Raw genomic sequence first — 21894 nt, 5'->3', positions numbered from 1 at the left:
GCTTGTGATGCATCAGAGAGTTGGACAATGACTAGGGAGGATAGAAGAGAATTGACGCCTTTGAGCTGTGGTGCTGGAGAAGAGTGTTGAATGTTCCATGGACTGCCAAGAAAACAAACAGATCCATCCTGGAGAGGGTTAAACCAGGCTGCTCCTTGGAGGCAAGGATTCTGGGGCTCTGTCTGACATACTTTGGACATGTTGTAAGGAGAGACAGATCCTTCAAGAGGAACATCACGCTTGGTAGGGTAGAGGGCCAGCGCAGGAGGGGAAGACCCTCTATGAGATGGGTTTGTTCAGTGACTGGGGTAATCGGGATAGGTGTGTCAGAGGCAATGCGATTGGCACAGGATAGAGCAGGGTTTAGGGCTGTTGTACATAGGGTCGCTATGAGTCGCAAATGACTCGACGGCACACAACAGCAACAACAACAACTGCTGCTGCTAAGAGTGTTGACTATGGAGCTGAGCAAGCTATAACTGTTAACAATTTTGATCTCTTCTCCATCTATCATAGTGCTGTCAGAAGACTATAGTCCTTGACATTCTGCAGCAAGGACTTCAGGTCCTCTTCAGTTTCAGCAAGCAAGAAGTATCATCAGCATAACATAGGTTGTTCATGAGTCTTTCTCCAATCCACATTTGTCCTCATAAAGCCCTGCTTCCCAAATAATCTGTTCTGCAGATAGACTGAAAAGGTCTACATGAAAAACAAAATTGATCATTTAGACCTTGCTGCTCTTAGTGTGTACTGTTGAGTCAGAGACCTATAAGTGACCCCCTCCCCCAGCAGATTTTCAGAGGCACTAACTCACGGAAGGAGACTGCCCATTATTCTCCCATGGAGCTGCTGGTGGATTCAAACTACATGCCTTTGGGATTACAGCACAACTTCTTACCTCGACGCTACTAGAGCTTTTAGACTTTAACAACATTTTCCTAATCCATGAAAGAAAATTATGCTATTTAATCTGCAGTCCTCAGGCCTGGTTTAAATTGTTTTTTGTCAAACACTCTTCTAAGTGGTATAACACTGGTCTGTGCATTGCTGTATAAAGGTAACTCATGGTTGCTGTGATGTGAAACACTGATACTGATGTGCCAAATGCGATAATGGTTACCTAGGATGGGCAGTATTTGGTGGAGCTTCCCAATTTAAACAAGCTTGGAAGCAAGAGTGGCATCCACTTCCAAAATGGCTTGCCTCCGGAAACTCTTAGTAACAGTGCTCAGGTCTTTCATAAGGTCACTATGAATTGTCTACCAGTCATGGCATTTAACAACAACAGCAATCCAAGACAGATCAGTTTTAAGATAACACAAATAAAAGCTAGACTGTGAGAAACTATTTACAAAATATAGAACTGATAAAGGCTTTGTACCTAAACATTCTTCCTCCAATCTTGATGCTGCATTCTTCTTTGTATATAGTCCAGCTTTTGAATTATTTTCTCAGCATACAAACTGAATAGATATGGAGAAAGGATACAATTCTGATGCATACCTTTCCTGATTTTCAAACCATGTAGTGTTCCATGGAGAAAGGATACAATTCTGATGCATACCTTTCCTGATTTTTAAACCATGTAGTGTTCCTTTGCTGTGTTTACCAACAGCTTCTTGGTCTATCAGTTTCACTTGAGCACAAAGAATTGTTCTGGGATTCCCATTCTTCTCAGTGTTATCCATAATTTGTTAAGATCCACAATCAAATGCTTTTGCATAGTCAGTAAAACCTAAACATCTTTATGGTATTCTCTACTTTCAGCTAAGATCCATCTTAAATCAGTAATGATATCCCTTGTGCCTTGGCCTCTTAATCTAATTTGAATTTCAGCTTAAGAAATGCTGAGCAAGTTCAGCCCTTTTGAACTTCCAACTCCAGTTCCTTGCACATTTCATTGTAATATTTTGCTTTGTCATCCTATGCTGCCCTCTGGAATCTTCTGTTCAGCTCTTTAGTATCAAACACTATATATAATAAGTTATGTAATATATAATAGAAATGGAAAGATGTGGACTGATGGCAAATAAATGAGAGAATGAAAAAATCACTCTCAAAAGGCTACACAGTGTATTATTCCATTGCTAATCATTCTTGAAATAACAAAATTATAAACATGAGGACAGATAGTAGCTGACAAGGGTTATAGTTGGGGGGAATACTAAGAAAATTATGTTGATGGAATAATTCTTTCAGTGCAACTTAATAGGCCACCAGAGCTTTCTTGATAATTCCATATAATGAACTCAAAGGTACAAAACCCGAACATACTACCACTGAGCAAATTTTGACTCATTCTAATAGACTACTCATCTTTCTCCCTCAGAGCAACTGGTGGATTCAAAATGCCAACCTATAGTTTAACAGCAGAATACACTCCCTCAAAGCTAGGTAAAACTGTCTATGTTCAATAACAACACAAGAGATACAACAACTGGCTCAAGCACAGCAATGACTCTGAACAGCTAGGATTATGCAATGTTTCCTTCTACTGTAGGAGTCACCACCATGAATGGAGGTCAATGCAGCAACATACATACTACTAGAGAGAGAAAATAACTGCTTAGAAAATGTAATACAATGTCAACCTGCTGGTTTTGATATTGTACTATTTGGGGAAGCTAGATTAAAAATTGATAGTTCCTATGCAAATGTGTTCCTCAACTTCCCAAGAAATTAAATTTTTTAAAAATTAAATGTCTTCATCAAAAAATTTCTCCAAGAGGGTAAAAAGGAAAGCCACAGACTGGGAAATAAGATTTGAAAATGACATGTCTGATAAGGGACTTATTTCTGGAATTTATAGAATACTCCAGCACCTCAACAAGATAACCCAGTTGCAAAATGTGTGCAGGATATGAGCGGACACTTCACCAAAGAAGACATTCAGATGGCAAACAAACACATGAAGAAAATGTTCAAAATCCTGAGCTCTAAGAAAGATGCAAATCAAAACAATTATGCAATATCATCTCACCCCAATAACAATAGCAAAGTTCAACAGAACAACAAACAACAAATGCTGGCAAGGTTGTGGAGAAGCTGGAACCCTTATTCACTATCAGTGGGAGTGTAAAATGGTGCAATCACTATGGAAGGTAGTGTGGAACATTCTCAAAAAGTTGGAACAAGAAATACCAAATGACCCAGCAACTGCACTGCTGGGAATATGCCCTAAAGAAACCAGAACACTTTCACCCACACACATGCACACCCATGTTTACTGCTGTGTTGTTCAAAATAGCAAAGAGATGGAAGCAACCTCAATGCTCACCAACAAATGGATGGATAGAGAAGCTATGGTATATTCACACAGTGGCTTATTAAACAGCACTGAAAAACAAAGAACTCATAAAGTACTATACAAAATAGGTTACCCCAGAGGACATTATGCTGAGTGAAATATCTCATCACAGAAGGACAAATACTGCATAAGGCCACTATTATAAAACAGGACTGACAATGGGGGATGTGGCAAAATTAAGAAAAGAGGGAGTAAATAATGAACACTGGAACAGATGAGGGAAAGAACTGTTTAAAAAGATTATACAACTGGGTATTATTTGCATGACAATAATCCAGAATAAGAGGTGTAAAGCAAAGAGAAAAGTGAACTGAGGGGAAGGGGGAGGGAGGAAAATGTGCAATGATGAATGAAAGGAAATCCAAGTTTACTGTAAACTTTTGTTAAAATCACAATAAAAAAAATTTTTTAATAAAACATAAAAAATTAAGTGTCTAGAATCCAGAATGAAGATTGCATAGTGGAGTGTATGGGGGCTGGGGGGGAGGGCAATGGACTGAATACCACTGAAGGAATTTTTCTTTTACTTTTCAAAAAGTAGAGCGAACTAGGGGGGAAGGGTGGGCAGGGAGAAAAATGCAACAACGAATGAATGGAAATCCAAAATCTTGTAAATGTTCATTAAAATTCATAAAATAAATTTTTTTTAAAAACTAAGTGTCTTAATTTGAGAAATAAAAATTAACATCTAAAGATAAAGCAATCTGCATTATGCAGATGACATAACCCTGCTTGCTGAAACTGAAGAGGACCTGAAGCGCTTGCTGAAGAGGGTCAAGGACTGCATCCTTCAATATGGACTAAGGCTCAATGTCAAGAAGACAAAAGATTCTCACCACTGGACCAATTGGCAGCATCAGGATGGATGGTGAAGAGATTGAGGTTGTTAACAACTTTAGTCTGCTTGCCTCCACGGTCAACACTCTTGGCACCAGCAGCCAAGAAATTAAAAGACGTATTGCAATGGCAAAGTCTGCTGTTAGGGACCTCTCCAAAGTTCTGAAGAGCAATGGTGTCACTCTGGAGACTAAGGTGCATCTGATACAGGACATGGTCTTTGTAATCACTTGTTATGCATCAGAGAGTTGGACAATGAGTAGGGAGGATAGAAAGAAAATTCATGCCTTTGAGCTGTGGTGCTGAAGAAGAGTATTGAGTATACCATGGACTGCTAAGAAAACAGATTCGTCCAGGAGAGGGTTAAAGCAGGCTGCTCCTTGGAGGTAAGGATTCTGGGGCTTCGTCTGACATACTTTGGACAAGTTGTAAGGAAGGATTGGTCCTTACGAGAGGGATATCATGCTTGGGATGGTGGAGGGACAGCGCAGGAGAGGAAGGCCCTCTATGAGGTGGCCTGATTCAGTGACTGGGGTAATCAGGATGGGTGTGACGGAGGCAGTGCAGTTGGCACAGGACAGAGCAGAGTTTACGGCTGTTGTACATAGGGTCACTATGAGTTGCAAGTGACTTGATGGCACATAACAACAACAACATTAAGTGCTGTAATACATTTACAAGAAACTCTGGTGGTTTGTGGTAAGGACTTGTGCCATCAACTTAAAAGTATGAAATTCAAATCCACTAGCTTCTCCACAAGGAAAAGACGGGCAAACTGCTTCCATGCAATTTACTACCTCTGAAAACCCACTTAAGGATCAGCAATGTGTTGAGTCCAACTCGACAGTACTCACCAACAAAACTGGCCTATATGGACCAAAGAGTTTGAGAAACACCACTTTAATCTAACCACCGGTACACAAGATTTCCTTAATGTTCTGCCCACTTAAACATAAACTCAAAAGGATGAGTGAAATACAACTAGCAGGCAAGCAATTTTAAAAGTGGCTGCTTCTATCACATCACCCGATGCCACCACATCCCATCAGAAAGCCTCTGCACTGAATACTGAAGAGGTTACTTAAAAGCTAATAACAAAAGACTAACATCTGTTTTGTTATTCATTTATCAGAAACTAGAACTTCTTTCTCTCTCACATATCAACTTCTCAAAGTGCAAGACAACTCCCAGATGAAGCACTTTCTTTTTAATTATTATTAACACAAGTATATCCAGATGAGAAAAAATATGCCTTTATGTGATTAAACTATTTATCATTCAAACTGCTCCTTCTCTGGGAAGGTACAGTAGTTACTGTGTGCTGTAGAGTAGATTCCATCTCACAAAGACAGGACAGAGCAGAACTATCCCACAGGATCTCCAAGGCTGTAGTGCAACTCTATCACAGAGTTGTAATAAGGTTAATCCAAAGGCCAAGCTCTCTCATGGTTTGAACCTACTAGCAATTCCTCAGAAAAAAGGACAACCTCTTTTGTAATTTACAGTGTCAAACACCCAATGAAGGGTCAGCTTCAACTTGACAGCAATTCGTTTTAAGACACTTTAAGGAAGCAGAACACAGTCTTTTCAAACAGAGACAAAATTGTCAACCTTTTAGTAAGCAGCTAAGTGATTAACCATTGTGCCCCAGGGCTCCTGAGAGCTTCAGAGTTTCCAGTAGACTCACAGCTCCTACCACATAGGCTCCTTACACAGACTGACATGATTTCTACCACATGAACCCTACTATCCAGATCACATATGACTGACTAGGATGAATATCTGACACTCAGGTAATCATTTAAATGTTATGCAACTGTCTGTGGGAAAGCTAGACTTCTCATGAAAGGATTGAGTTTGTCAGTAAAGATGAGATCACTGGTGGGGGTGTTAGATGCCCTTAATTAGGTCTCCATCTCATGGCCTCCTATGGACAACACGATCAAACTTGTGATCTAGAGAATTTCCATAAGCTGCTTTTTCAGGAATAGCAGGGTCGCCAGATCCTTCTTCCTAGTTTATCTTAGTCTAGAAGTTCTGATAAAAATTTGTTGAGCATCACAGTATTGGAAAGCCTCCACTGACAGAAGAGAGGTAGCTAGCTAGCTGCACTTGAAGGGTACTAGCCAGGAATCAAACCTAGATCTCCCACATGCTACAGTTAAAAACAGAGGCAAAACAATGGAGTCACCATATTGGCACACCACAGGTGTAGGGAACCACAGAAAAAATAACCTAATAGTGAAGGCACCCAAATTCTACTAAATCCTAAAAGGCAGCATTCCTGAACAACCTCTTCACCTCCTTGAAATCTGACTGTGGGATGGGTGAAATAATTGTATTTCTTCTCTCTAAATCCTATGGGGAGTAGAGGAGTAAGGAGGTTTGAGTTGAATTAAATGGGGAAAATTAAAAAGAAAAAAAGAGTTGTATTAATCTCGTTAATGGCAACAGTGTACATTCCTTATAACATGAAAATTTCAACTACCACATTTAGCTAAGTCATCAGTTTCAAAATGATCCTTCAACATGAACCAGGAAGAATTACAGATTAACTGAGAAAAGTCAGATAATCCAGATCCTTTTTCTCTGCACCCATCAGTTAAGGGAGAAGGCTGAATTACTGAAGCACACAAGATGCCATAAGATAAGGTCCCATTATGTAAATGATGACTGGAAAGGTCATAAAAACGAAACAAAAATACTACTTTATGTTTTATTTGATTTGCAGATACTTAATCCTATTCCTTGTGTCAACAAGAGTTGTCTAGTCAACTGAAGGTAGAAAAGCTTGCTGAACACCCTATCAAAACCTCATTCTCAGAATTATATAAACTAGAACGGAATTCTGGAACTTGGTTTTTAAACAAATGTCACCAATATTAAAAAAATAATGCTGTATTAATAAAATTAGATACTTTAAATAAATAATAAAATTTACCATTAAATGAACACTGAGTGGCTGGAAAATTAAATATGAAATATTAAATAACATTTTTAGTCCTTCCAAGAAGTTAAAAGTAGGTCAATGCCTTATGCTGATAATGAATAAACAACTGCTCATTTCTCACCCAGGCCAAAAACATGAGTGGCTATGGAAAGCTTAGAAGACGAGGGAAACAGAATTATGGGGGGGATAAAATCTTCAAAGTGAGGATCTTCACACAAGATAGTAGAACAAGATATCTCATTTTATGCAAAAAAGAAAATTAATCTTAAAAGAGGGCTTTCTCATTCCAGACTTGCTTCCCATGCTGTTTTTGTTCCTTTACTGTTAATCTTCAGGTTAGAAATGTCCAACTTAGATACAAAACAACCCCCATAAAGCCACTAATGAAAAAACAGGAAGTAAATACATACATAAACTTGTAATCTAAAATGGACACTACATGGAGACATGCATGCAGATATAAAGATTTTTTAGCATACCTGCAAAAAAATTTTAATGTATTGTATGCAGTGGTGTCTCTCTGGAGACTAAGGTGCGTTTGATACAAGCCATAGTCTTCGCAATCACTTGTTATGCATCAGAGAGCTGGACAGTGACCAAAGAGGATAGAAGGAGAATTGATGCCTTTGAGCTGTGGTGCTGGAGAAGAGTATTGAAAATACCATGGACTGCTAGGAAAACAAAGAGATTTGTCCTGGAAAGGGTTAAACCAGGTGGCTCCTTGGGGGCAAGGATTCTGAGGCTCCATCTAACATACTTTGGACATGTGAGGAGAGACCGGTCCTTGGAGAAGGACATCATGCTTGGGAGGGTGGAGGGATGGCGCAGGAGGGGAAGGCCCTCTATGAGGTGGATTGATTCAGTGACTGGGATAATCAGGATGGGAGTGTCAGAGACAGTACGATTGGTACAGGACAGAGCAGAGTTTAGGGCTGTTGTACATAGGGTCGCTATGAGTCACAAGCGACTCCACGGCACATAACAACAACATGCATAGAAAGTTATACTATACGCACATCTATGTTCACTGCAACAAAGAGATGGAAACAACCCAAATACCCATCAACAGAGGACTAGATTGCAACAGCCTATGCAACACACTCACACAATGACGTACCATGAAACACTAAAAAACAATAAAGAATTCATAAAACACTGTATAACAGTATATCTAAATAACATGCAAAGATTGAGTCTGTTAACAGCTTAAGTTTGCTTGGCTCCACAAACAACACTCTTGATACTAGCAGCCATGAAGACACATCGCATTGGTAAAGTTTGCTATCAGAGACCTCTCCAAAGTACTTAAGAGCAATGATGTCATTCTGGAGACTACAGCGCACCTGATCCAGGCCACAGTCTTTGCAATTACTTGCTATGCATCAGAAAGGTAGACAATGACTAGGGATAAGAGGAGAATTGATGCCTTTGAGCTGTGGTAATGGAGAAGAACACTGAATATTCCATGGACTGCTAGGAAAACAAGTTTGTCCTAGAGAGGGTGAGAACAGGCTGCTCCTAGGAGGCAAGGATTCTAACTTTTCCAACTTGTTAATTTTAGGAACTGTCAAGTTGAGTGCAATTCACAGCAACCCTATAACCAACACATGTGAACCCTGTCCTATCCTGTTCCATTCTCACTTTCTGACACAATCAAGTCCGCTGCTACATGTTTAATACAGCATCTAGTATCTATAATGAAAACTTTATACTAGCCATAAAAAAACAATATGCATCATTAAGAGGCACTTGTCTTTCTCTAAAAATACATAAATGCTATTAAGTATCTCCCCACAGATTGGGTTGGGTTTTCCCTCCCCCCCCCCCCCCCCCCCCCGGATTCTGAGAAGATCCAAAAAGTAAAACTGGTAGAAGAATGAGTGAATAAGCAAATAGTAGCTGTATGTGCATGCTTGTATATTCCTTTGAAGAACAAGTATTCAGTTATTCTGGTTCATACTCAGCATTTGCAAAAACTTTTTTAAAAAAATTCAGGGAGCAATCATCCAAGGCATGGACAAGTGGTCTCTATTCACGTGGACCAACAGATACAAGTCAAGAATAGGAAGAAGATATGGAATATATGACTAATGGCCTGCCATGAGAACAAAAGAACCATTAAGATGTTGCCTACTGGTCCCAGAATGAGGATTTTTGCTTTCATGTTGAGATGTAATCCATATTAAAGTCTCTGATCTTCTACAGCAAGTGTTCAAAGTCAGCTGTTGTTATGTGCCTCTGAGTCAGAACCAACTTACAGCTGCCCTCCAGAGGGTTTTCAGAGGCATTAATTGCATGGAAGGAGAATACCCATCTTTCTCCTACAGAGCCACTGTTGGATTCAAACCTCCTACCTTTGAGTTAGCAATGTAACTCCTTGCCACTAGAGCTCCATAATTATCAGAGAGGTGGTTAATAGTGAAACATACTATGGACAGAACCAGGGTATTTAAGAATCTATATGGGTCAAATTGACAACAGTAACTCAAAAGATTAGACAGGAACCCTGAGTTTATGTTAAAAACAGAGGAACAATTTTGAAAAAGAGGATGAGAACAGTTGCATAATTTTTACAATTTAATCAATGTCACAAAATTGTTTCTACACAGAAACTCTTGAATTAGTTTAAATTTTCCTGTATATATTCTCAATAACACTAACAAAAGAAAACTCGTCTTAAAAATCAGAGAAATTTTAATACTACCTATTTGAGAATATTAAAGAAATTATTGTTAATACTCTTTTGCCTTAGCTGTGACATTATGTTTTCTGCTTCTGAGGGTTACTTATTTGTAAAGATGTTTCTCTTTCAGAGATACTCCTGATTAGTGTACTGAAAATTCTGAAATATGCTTTAAGATTTTCAGCCCTATAGTTGAAACAAAACAGGTCACACATTAGCAATGGTTGAAACTGGTAACAGAAACATGTTGCTGTATGCCAAATCAGAACTAATCATAGCTGACCCTCCAGCGGGTTTTCAAAGACTGTAAATCATACAGGAGACTTTCTTTTTCCTACAAAGCAGCTGGTGGATTAGAACCACCACTCTTCTGGTTGACAGCACAAATCCTTATCCACTAGGCCACCCTGAAGCATGTATAGTTTGTATTAAGTTTGGAAATCTCTTTCATGCTGGGAGTGTGAGGAGAAACCTATGCCAAAAAAAACACAACCACCAAAACTGTCAAAATTATAGAAATATATGTTCCACTAAAATAGCCAGAATACTGCATTTATCATTCTTACTAATCAGATTATATTAAAGAGTTCAAACCAGCAACCGTAATCTGTAATATGCATAGAAAACTTAACTGCACTTAAGTGAGGGAATGTCAAAGGTGTGTCCAGACCACCACCCTAATTGCATAAAAACACAGTCACTTCCTCCAACAGACTGAAACTCAAGAGTCATACTGGCATCTTTAAATCCACTCACCAGCGGGGGAAACTAGGACTTCAAATTCTAAACAGTAATCTTATTTCAAGGAACCCTGGTGGTAGAGTGCTTTAAGTACTGGAGTGCTATTAAAGAGTCAAAGGCTGGAATCCACCAGCGACTTGAAAAGAAAAACTCTGGCAGTCACCTCTTAAAATTCTACAATGCAAAAAACTGAACGGAAGGTCATCATGAATTGCAGTCCACTTGAGGGCAGTGGGTTTTGATAGCACAGTGGTTAAACAGTAGGAGAAAGACTGGCAGTGCTTCTGTGACAATCTACAGCTTCAGCAACTCCAGGGGCAGTTCGATTTTGCCCTGTTCGGTTGTTATGTATGGAACTGAATTCTGAATTGATGACAGTGGATTTGGCTTGGAATCCGATTTCATTTTCAGTATTAACTATCTGTTCTCTTAAGATGAACAACAACATTTTTTTTTATCTTGTCTTTTCAAACTTTGGTTTTTTCCCTAGTTTCTGGAGCAAGTTTGTGACGTACCTGACCTTTTTCACTAAGAAATAAACTCTTTCTCATGAAAAGGGTAGAAAATCGTAATCGAATGTAATGCAGAAATACGTCCCCCCCACACACACACACACACACAAATATATATATATATATATATATATCTCCGTAAATAACTAAATTACACACTCGCCTCCAAAGACTTTTAAGTGCTTAGAAATAGGAGGCCCTGGTTGGCTGGCTTCATCTCCTCCTCTTTTCTTAGGGGAGGTGCTAGAGAGCAAAGAAATGACTAAAAGGCCGGAAGGAGGAGAGAAACAGCATGGAGTCTGGGTCAGTCTTTTACTAACTCAGAGTTGTCTCCCAATGAAGTTAGGAAGAACAGGGCTGATAACCATTTGTCTCTAACTTCTAAGTACCTAAGTGGTTCAGAATTTGGAAAAACCTGGCGCACGTACTGCAGATACCCTATTTCCAAGTCTTCACAGGTACAAAGGTATAAAAATAATTCGTCCCCAAAGGCGGCAACGTAGGCACAGGATGAGTGCAACTTCGCCGATATTAACGCGCCACAAACACCGGCCGCCGGCCCGGACAGACCCCTGGACAGGCCGTGTCGCCGCCCGGCGAACGAGGACGTGGACTCTGCAGCCGGAGGCCCCGCTCGCGACCGGGAGGCGCTACTGCGAGTCCTCAAGCTGGGAGAGAGAGAGGTTCACTAACCAAGCCTCGCCGGGGTAGACACGCCTGCCGCCGAGGCCCTCTGCGCGACACTGGGGTCGTGGACCTGCGCCGCTCCCATAGGCCCAGGCCTCGTGTCCACCGAGACTCGCTGCGAATCCCGACTCCCAGCCACGGTGCGCCCGCCGAGTCCCGCTCGCCCTCCTTGAGCCACGGTGGCCGCTCCCTTGCGAACCCCACCACAGACTACCTGTCTTCACTCTTGTTTTTCTGTTTCTTCCCCATTGCGTGTCAGCGGTACTCGCGGCCTCGACCTCTTCCTGCGCTCTGTCACAGCCCCACTGTCTCCCAGCCGACTTTGATTTCCACTCGGCTTCGTCTCCTCCGCGCTGCCGCCTCTCGCACCCGGCTCTCTACAGAACCGCGTACTGGGACAGGGCACATATGGTGTGAGAGTTGAGTGCGCAAGCGCGCCGCCCAGCCGCTTTGGCGTGGGGACGCAGGGCGCGGCTCATCGAGAGCAGCGCTCTGGGTAGAGTGTCTCCTTTTGACCCGCGGGCTGAAACAGAGCCCGCGCGCCCCCTGCCCGCAGTGTAGTCCGCGCACGGACACGGGAGCCACTGCTAGATTCTAGAACCCAGAGCTAGACAATTAGGTTGTCAATTCCTACGTCAGCCCACTTTCCGAAGGGGAAACATAGACTTGGTGAATTGATAAAATATAGCGGGTTCACAAAAGGACTTTTCAACATCGGAGTTCTGGTGGCTTACTGGTAAGGAGTTGTGCCGCTAAACTAAAGTCACTTGATGTGAATCCACCAGCTGCTCTGCGGGAGACCATTTCCTCCGTGCGATTTACTGTCTCTGGAAACCAACTGGAGGAGTCTTTCTCATTCAATGGTACACAAAATTCTAATAACAACATGCTTTAATATAGGAAGCTCTAGTGGCTTAATAGCAAGGATTTGCACTGCCCACCCAAAGTCAGTCAATTCAAATCCACGACCCGCGGCAGTTGAAAAGATGGCCTGTCTCCTCCCATGTAATTTACAGCTGTTTGCAACGTGATATTACGCACAGCAACATACCTTTATCTTCTTAGAAGCAAAAAGTTAAGAAAAACTACTATAAAGAGCTAACGGTGAACCCTTTGGGTGAATCAAGGGAAATCAAGGATAAATTTGGGGTCTTTCGATAACATCCGTATATTATAAAGTTGACTCACTAAAGGAAGGTCTGGTGGCCATAGTCCTTGTTAGTTGGACTGGAAACATTAGAGACAGCCAGCTTCCAGCGCCTGGACTCCGATCCAGCTTCTCATGAGAAACATGAACAAGTCTTCTCTCTATTTGGTTTCGTTTCAGAAACCAACCATTATCATCCGCTAGTTGACAGTGTGTGAGAGTCACTATAGAAAATGGGCAGCAAGGAGCAGGTTCCTTATTCACCTATGTGTTTCAGAGTAGAAGTACATGGAATTTTCAAGGCAGCCACCTTTCCAGAAAAGAGCTCTAGTGATGTCTCAAAATGAAGAAAACACAAATCCATAGGCAGCATCAGGATGTATGGAGGAAAACGGAAGTTGTTAACAATTTCATTTTACTTGGCTCCACAATCAACATGCATAGTAAGAGCAGTTACAAAATCAAAAGGCGTGTTGCACTGGGAAAAGGTTGCTATCAAGGACCTTTCAAAGTGCTGAAGACCAAGGATGTCAGTTTAAAGGCTAAACTGGGCTGTATTTTTCCATTGCTTCCTATGCGTGTGAAGGTTCGACAATGAGTAAGGATCACTGAAGAATTGGTGCGTTGCATTGTGGTGTTGGAGAAAAGTACTGAACATCCTGTGGGCTGCCAAAAGAGTAAGTTTGTTTTGGGAACAGTTCAACCAGAGTGCTCCAGAGAGGCAATGATGGTAAAACTTGATAACGCATACTTTGTGCGTGTTGTCAGAAGGGACCAGTGAGTCCTTGGAAAGTTAGAGGGTCAGAGAAAAAAGACAGGAAGACTCTCAACAAAATGGGTTAACACAATGACTTTAGCAGTGGTCTTGAGCTTATCAGAAATAAGAATGGTGCAGGAAATGGCAAGTTAGATCTGTTGTTGATAGGGTCTCTATGAATTGTAGTCTACTCAAGGTTACTCAAATCTACATAAGTGAAGTACTGAATAACTAACTAAATCTATTCGTTTTAATCCACTAACTGATCCCAGGAGCAAAATGAGGCCGTCTCTTCCCGTCAAGATTTATTATGACTGAACGAATGTGATGGTAGTGGGTTTGGGATACCTTTCAGAAGCTAGTTCGTTGAATTTTCTTCTAAGGCACCCCTAAGCATTTGTACCACGCAGAGACTCCTATGACAAAGACCTTTCCACAAATTTCCTCAAAATTGGGTTTAATCTTTACATTTAAATTAAGAGCAAGTTTAAAAATAAAAACAACTACCTGCGTATATGCGCCTTTTTTCCCCTTTGGTAGGCTTTTCTTACAGAGCTTCGTGTCTAGTGGTTTAGTAGGAAAGAGGTGTGCAGAGGTTAGGTTCCACTATGCTGGAGAAAGATGGACAGCCTCCTTCCGTGCAATTTACTGCCTAAAAAAACCTTCTGGAGGGTCACAAACACCTTTCCCTACACACAGTTAATCTATTAATTTTTAAACGGAATAGAAATGATTGTCATTAACTCTTTCTAGTAACATTATAATAACTACAGAGAGATTGTGCCTAAAAAGTTGGGCAAAGCCAGGATCTCGAAAAGCTCAAGCTCATTATTATTGAGTTGCAACTGAGTGTGACTCACCAAGGCGTTTCTTAGTTTATAAATTGCAATGGGAGGTGATTTGAACTGTCAGAGAGGAATGGCCTTTGAGTTAGCCTGCAACTCTCTACACTACTACACTACTAGTTCTCTAGGGCCAGAGGCTGTACTAAAAATAAAACTACAACTTCCAGCATACTTTGCTCCCTCTTCCGCCGGGCAATTCACGGAAAGGGAAAACTTCGGGCTCCTGGGGTCATAGAAGGAAGGCTGGGGGGGGGGGGCGCGGGAGAGATGCGCATGCGCAGAAGCAGCGGCCCTACGTACGGCTCCATTTCCTTTGGGTGGCTCAGCTTGTGTCACGTGAGGACTGGGACCAATGAGGAGCTTTGGGTGACGGTAGACTCACAACCTCTGGTTACTTCTGAGGGTGTGAAGCTGCTGTGTACCCCTTTTGTGGATTCCTCACTTCTCGGCCTGGTCCCCAAGAGCGCAGGTGAGACCAGGATGTTGTGTGGAAAGCGGCCACCTCGGCCTGGTACTGATGGCTCTCCGCCTTCCAACCCCCTTTTGGGGCGGGGAGGGGCCCGGCCGGGATGTCGGTGTCAGGGAGGCAGCGGAGGCTCAGGCGCCTGCGCCCCTGGAAACGTTGAAGTAGGGGGGTCCCCAAAGGTCTGCCCTCCTCTTCCCTGTGGACCTCAAGAGTAGAGAGGCTCCTTTGGAGAACGTTCTTGGAATGTAGTTAACAAAGAAGGCCCTTGATTGTTGCGGGCGGTGTCCTTAGGGGACTCCCGGAAGCCCTTAGGTAACTTGAGGACGAGCTATGTTCCTTCTCATCCTTGTTCTTGAGCCAGAGGGAAGAGGAAGCATCAGAAGCCTACGGTTTGAAGAACGGAAAGTTTTCTAGGCCTCTAAGCTTAATGACTGGTTAGCCTTTCAGAATGTGGTGAACATTCAGAGTCGCTATTGTGAATTCCATCTGTTTGGGGTTTTTCCCAAATTTTGGGCTCTTAACATCCCGAGAATAAACACTCGTCTATGTCTCGAGTAAGAATAGGCCTTGACATACAAGTTCATTTCTTAATACCCGATTTTCAATCTTGTAGGATATGAATATGAGAGAATATAGCTTAGTGGTAAGGAGTTGCGCTGCCAGCCCAAAGGCATGCAGTTCAAATCCGCCAGCTACTCCGAGGGAGAAAGATACATACATTCCAGGAGATTTAATGCTTCTGTAAACCCGCTGGAGGGTCACCTATGCTCCACTATGTACACAACAAGATCATATAGGGATCATAGCTGACCCACTTTTTTCTAGGGAGGTAGTGAGTGGGAGTCAGAAATTCTTTATTTAAAATATAACTCTGTTAGCTTTTTGGCATTTTAAAGGAGCTTACAATTTTTTGTGGGTTTATTAAAAAACTCCAATATAGGTATCTTTTGAAGTTTATCATAATTTGAGCACAAACCATAACACCCTCATTTGACATTAAATATATTAAACACGTCTTGTGTTCCTGGCTTTATGTTAATACTGTTATACAAAAATGCAATTCAGTATACTTTCCCACTGCATTTTCTGTAAAGAAAAAGAAATTGCAAGTGAAATTTGCCAAGAGGCTCTCTCAGCTCAACAGACATTTACAGATGGAGCCTGCCTGGGTAGGCAGAAGCCTAGTGAAAAAGTTAACTCTATGCAGAATTTTTTTTTTTTTTTTTGGGGGGGGTGTGTTTGTTTTTGTATACAGGGTTTTTTGTATGGTCTTTAAGAACAATATGCAAATACAGCTTGCCAAAATACATGTATTCCTGCTTTGGTAAGCAAGTAATAAGTCTTTTTTTCTGGAGAATTTAACCCAAAGGTTCCACTAGATAGCACAGAAATTGCTTGGTGCTAGTTGTTAAAGTTAAATGCCTTCTAAGCCACTGACTCATTAAGTCCGTAAACAGTCCATCTGAACTTTGCCGTATTCTGTACCATCCTCACAATCTCTGATATACTTGAGGCCATTTTTAAAATTTATGTTTAAGTCCATCTCCTTAAAGATCTTCCCTTCCTCTCTCCCCATCTTCCCAGGATGATGTAATTTCCCCCCTACACTTGTCCTTCCTAAAAACATACCCAAAGTATGTAAAATGTAGGTTTATCATCCTTGGCTTTAAGGAGGATTCTGTTTGCACTTTTTAAAATTACAGACTTGTTTATTCTTTTGGAAGGCCATGGAATATTCAGTACTCTTCTCCAACATTATTCAAAGGCATTGATTCTTCTTCAGTCATCCTTATTTATTGTCCAACTTTCACTTGCCTAGAAAACAATTAAAAAGATCATGGCTTGGATCAGACACACCACAGTCTTTAAACTGATATCCTTGCTGTTTGGAATTTGATTCACTGTTCCTTATATTTTAATAAAATAATTTTGGACCTAAAACTAATCTTATTTGAGCAAAGATAATGGGAGGGGGAATCTGACTTTTGTTCAACCCTGCTCTGTGTTGAATAGTTTAGTAGTGTGTGTAGGTATAAAAATCTCTGTATCTTACTATTTGCAATTCTATTTTGCTTTACTTCCCTTTTCTTTTGGTAAAGAATACATATTGTTGATAGGTACTATCATTTAAGATAACTCCCAAGCAGGTGATATGTTCAACATATTATCCTTGCTTTCAAAAAAACTCAGACTCACTTCCTTCAAGTTGAGTTGGTTCTGATCCTTGACAACCTTTTATCATCAGCTTTCCAAGGCTATAAATAATAACAGGCAGAGACTGCATATTTTTTTTCCCCATAGAGTCTGCTGGTGGATTCAGACTGCCAGATGCACTCTAAGGACTATGTTACCAGAGCTCCACATATCTTGGTTTTAATGTAGTAAAACAAAAGTGTCTAAAATTACTCTAATGTCCTTTTTGAGTAGTATGATTATAATCTCTTGAAAATTAAATTTAATAAAAGCTCTTAAACAAGTGCTTGAGTAGAATTTGTAGTTGTTAGGATTTTTTAAAATGAAAGTGTAAATTTTGCTTATTGTTTGTAACCTTTTCCTAACATAAATCTCAGGACCAGTGCTAAACTGTACCGTGGAGAAAAATTGAGATGATGAATCTGTTGACATGTATTCAAAAGTGATGTAATAATAATCTATTAAAAATGAAATTTTAAAACATGTAAGGAAAACCTCTTGAACATTAAGTACTTGAGTATCAGCTGAATATGTATTACTTAAAATTTTTGAAAATGAGAGCATATGCTTATTTGTAATTTATTTTTCCCTAATGTATAAATCTTCTCTTACCAAGGTTGAACTGTACCATTTAGAAGAATGGAAGGTGATGCGTCTGTGGAAATGTTTTCGAAAGTCCTAGAGAATCAGTTGCTTCAAACTACCAAGTTAGTAGAAGAGCATCTCGATTCTGAAATTCAGAAATTGGATCAGATGGATGAGGATGAATTGGAACGCCTCAAAGAAAAGAGACTTGAAGCACTAAAGAAAGCTCAACAGCAGAAACAAGTAACCTCTCTGCCCTGCTTTCTGAAATTGCTATAACAGTATGCGTTGTTAACAACTTATATCTACATGTGTTATAGTAGTTATGTTTTCTTTCAGGTCCTTAATTCTTAGTATATTTTGAACTGGAAGTACTCATTAGAAACATTATGCGTGGGGTTTTAAAAAAGGGGGCATTGATAAATTTGCCTAGCCAGTACATTAATCCATAATTAAATCAAATGATAGATCTTGACAAGAGAATTTGCAGGACTCAGAATTTTAAACTCTGGACAAAATAGACTAGCAAGAGCAGTTTAATCACTAGGAGACAAGAATTTGCCTTTCACATAGTTCTAAAGCTTGTCATAATTTAGTTGTCTTCAAAGTAGAAATTAAAAATGAAATTATAAAGCAGTATACATTGAAGATGTTATTCTAGGCATTTCCAGTGTAGCATTTAACATACTGGTCACAAAGAAGTAGTTTCAGTTCTGTCCTTCCTGATGTTGATGGGATAAGCTCATTGTTGTAGACTCCGATAGAAATGAGTTAAGTTGTGTAAATTAAATTTCTAATTTATACTAACTGTTCCTGTTAGTTTCAGTTATATTGACATTCCTAATTATCACCTTTGGTTTGTCTTCAGTTAATTGCAATAGTTTTAACTTTAGTGAGGAGTTTTATTTGTGCTCTTGTAGCATCTCTTTAAAATTTATGATTTTAAAACCATACATTATTTTTTTAGTAGACTTCTTATACTTACTAAGCAGAGGTTAGATTATTGGAGTTTACGAATTTAAGATGATATGTGATTAGACCCTGCCACAAACTCATATTTTGCTGTCACAGTGAAGTACTTTGTTAATTACTAGTGCTCAACTGAAAAAAAAGAAAAGTCGTAGCTATGACATTTTTTTAGAAAGACAATGTCTGATGTGCATTGAGAAAATATTAAATGACATTTGAAGTAAAGTCAGCAATTCAGAGCAACAATCTGAATAATTGTATTTTAAAAATAATCACAATCAGTGGGAAAGGGTGAGCAGGGAGAAAAATGCAACAATGAATGAATGGAAATCCAAAATCTCTGTAAATGTTCATTAAAATTAATAAAATTTTTTAAAAAAGTAAAAAGTAATCACAATCAGCATACTTTAGATCTTTCTATTCATAGTTTAAGATTAATTTGTCATGGAGTAACTCAGATTCTAAGAACTTTTATTGTATGTGATGCATCACTTTTATGGAAATGTTTTGTGAGAAAATAGACAAGAAGCAGTCAGATGGGCTGTAACTCCTAGTAAACCTGTGTACCACAGAAGAGGAAATGCCGCCCAGTCCTATACAATTGTCACAGTCGGTGCTGTGTGTGAGCCCATAGTTTTAGCTCCTCGGTCAGTCCATCTCATTGAAGGTCTTCCTCAGTAAAAGTACCCTTTTGAGAGAGTAATGTAGATTATGTAGTAATTATGTAGTTTTTCTGATCTACAAGTGTGAGAGAAATCAAGACATGAGACATGGCATATTACCTTGTTCTGTCAAAGTCATCTCATGATAATGCCAAGTTTTACATAATAGACTTGTTCTGTAGGAGTCTCTGACTAGCAGTTCTCTTTACCAAAGTAGATCACCAGGACTTTGATCTCACAGTATCACTGGGTGGGTTTGAACCACCAGCCTGTCGGTTAGTAGCTGTTTGAAAGGTGAGATGTTCCTCATTTAATAGCCCTTCATCAATATCAATCTATTCCTCTGTCCTCCGAGCATCTTGCTATTGTGGCAACTGGGGATGAACCACTTGGATAAGGAATAGAAGGATGAAGTGAGACGAACTTAAGAGGCTTCATTGATATCCTGTAAGAAAGCCATGTGCTATCCAACTGTTATTCCCTCCAGTAGATTCAAATTGAGCTGTAATGCATGCCTGCCGTAGTTTGATTCTGTCCAGTGGATGCCTACAGAGCACATGTTCTGTGAAAAGAACTGTGCTAAGAGTGTGGGGGTGTGATGTGTGTCTCAGGAAAGATGTCAGGTGCTGATGGAGGGTCGGTGGGCTTGCTTTCTATGGAATTTGGACAGGTTCAGGTGCTGATCCTACTGTGTAAGCATATGAGAATAAAAAAAAAACCCACACCAGCTTTTTACAGAAACATCAGAAATAGCTATCTTTTTCTAAAAAAGAGTACATATTCTTGTCATTCTTTTGCACAGAGATACTGGTTTTGGCACAGTGACGGCAACAGTGGAGTTAAGTGCAGCAGAGATTGTGAGAATGGTGCGAGATCTAGCAGTGTATTCTCATCTTGTACCTGTCTGTGAGTTAGGGCTGACTCAGTAACACCTAACAACATACTCTTAGAGAATCAAGGAGTCATAAGATGTTCTGTCCTTAAGGACTTGTATTGGAGTGTTTAAGCTGTCTTTAGAAACTTTACCACTGTGTAAGGAGAAAGCCTCAGACCTTCTGTGAGTGTCAGAGTAATGTATGCCAATGTGAGATGACTTGCAATCAATCTGTTAATGCTTCCTGGATGGTAATAACTGAAGTCCAGAGCATCAGAGGAGATTGCACTCCCTCTCTCCTGTATGGGCCATTTCTACAGTTCTTTGTCCTGTTTTAAAAGGACAGGGACAAATTAGTATTTTCCAACAAGGACCATAAGAAAAACAAGATGTCTAGAAAAAATTTCATGTGAAAAATAGTCACAATAAACTGGAAATGTTTAGTCTGGAGAAGAAAAGACTTAGGTGAGATGTGCTGTTTGAAGAGTGGCATGTAAAAGAGATTTTCATTTTTCCTGTGATCTTAAATCCAAGGTAGAATCCAGTGATCAGGGATAGGATATACTTCTCATCAGTGTGTGAAGGGCTTAATAAATGTTAAATAATATTTGTGCAGGTGTTTTAAGTACATATGTCTCATTTTCTAGGAGAGATGTGGTAGCATAGTCCCTAGGGGATTGAACTACTAATCCCAATTGAATGCCTCCCTGGTGGTTTGAATCTACCATCGGCTTGGAGGAAAAAGGAAGGACATTCTCCTCCCATGCATATTACAGCCAGAGAAAACCCTCTGGAGAGCCAGCTACAAGTTTATTTTGACTAAATAACATTAAGAGAGTCTCCATTTCATTTTCACAACTCAGTCAGATAGTTACTTCCTGACTTTACAGGTCAGAAAATTTGTGCTCAGAGGTTATTGGAATTTATAATTTAATAGAACAGGTATTCAAACTCGTGCCTTCTTCTACCTGCAACACCTGTGTCACTTTTCATTATTAAAACTGCCTCTCTAAGAAAAACAAATGAGAATCTAGTTGAGATGCTAAACTTTCTTTCTTGGAAAAGATTTCAAGAAGCAGGAAGGTAACCCACTTTCCAGCTTTTAAAAATAAAAAAAAAAAAAGAAACAGGAAGGTGATGCATGGTTCTTTAAGGATTCATGTATTGATTTTGGAAATTGGATTAGATGATTTATGATTATTTTGGACACCAAGTAGACAACCTTCTTCCTAGGGCAATGTTTCTGTCCTCTGGTGATGGATATAGAAGAGTTTCTTGCCTCTTTGAGACAGTGAAAGTGAATAAGGCTGCTGTAATATCCCTCTTCCCTCCAAACTGACATCATCTCATCCTGTTTGCTGGTTTTGTAATGTTTGTTGTTGAGAATATACACAGCAGAACATGTACCAGTTGAGCAACTTGGAACAAGTCGGTGACTGTTAGTGTATATTGTTTGAGTTGTGTGACCAACTTTACCCTTTGTCTGGGTTGTTCCTTTCCTAGGAACATAATCTGCTAAGTTTCTTCGATAGTATTTGGAGTTGCTGTTATCATTTTGATCCATTTATAAAATGAAACTCATTGCCATCAAGTTGATTCTGACTCAGATAGAACTGTCCCCATAGTTTCAGAAACTGTCCTTTAATGAAGAAAATTGTCTCATCTTTCTCTCACAGAGT

At 40.0% G+C, this 21894-nt stretch overlaps 2 protein-coding genes across 2 annotated transcripts in view; one reads left to right on the top strand and one right to left on the bottom strand.

Moving 5' to 3' along the window:
- Positions 1–12028, bottom strand: part of EIF5B (eukaryotic translation initiation factor 5B) — a gene marked incomplete at its 3' end in the record, with an annotated part of 91235 nt that extends 79207 nt beyond the window's left edge. The window contains exon 1 of the mRNA XM_006887854.1: positions 11932–12028. Within this exon, the coding sequence (XP_006887916.1) occupies positions 11932–11966 (35 nt within the window). The remainder of the gene's footprint in view (positions 1–11931) is intronic.
- Positions 12029–17735: 5707 nt separating this feature from the next.
- Positions 17736–21894, top strand: part of TXNDC9 (thioredoxin domain containing 9) — an 11657-nt gene continuing 7498 nt past the window's right edge. The window contains exon 1 of the mRNA XM_006887793.1: positions 17736–17953. Within this exon, the coding sequence (XP_006887855.1) occupies positions 17765–17953 (189 nt within the window). The 5' untranslated portion in view covers positions 17736–17764. The remainder of the gene's footprint in view (positions 17954–21894) is intronic.

The sequence above is a fragment of the Elephantulus edwardii genome, unplaced genomic scaffold (genome assembly GCF_000299155.1).
Source record: "Elephantulus edwardii isolate Elephantulus edwardi_28Jun2011 unplaced genomic scaffold, EleEdw1.0 scaffold00062, whole genome shotgun sequence".
Classification (NCBI taxonomy): Eukaryota; Metazoa; Chordata; class Mammalia; order Macroscelidea; family Macroscelididae; genus Elephantulus; species Elephantulus edwardii.
This window is presented reverse-complemented; position numbering and strand designations above follow the sequence as displayed.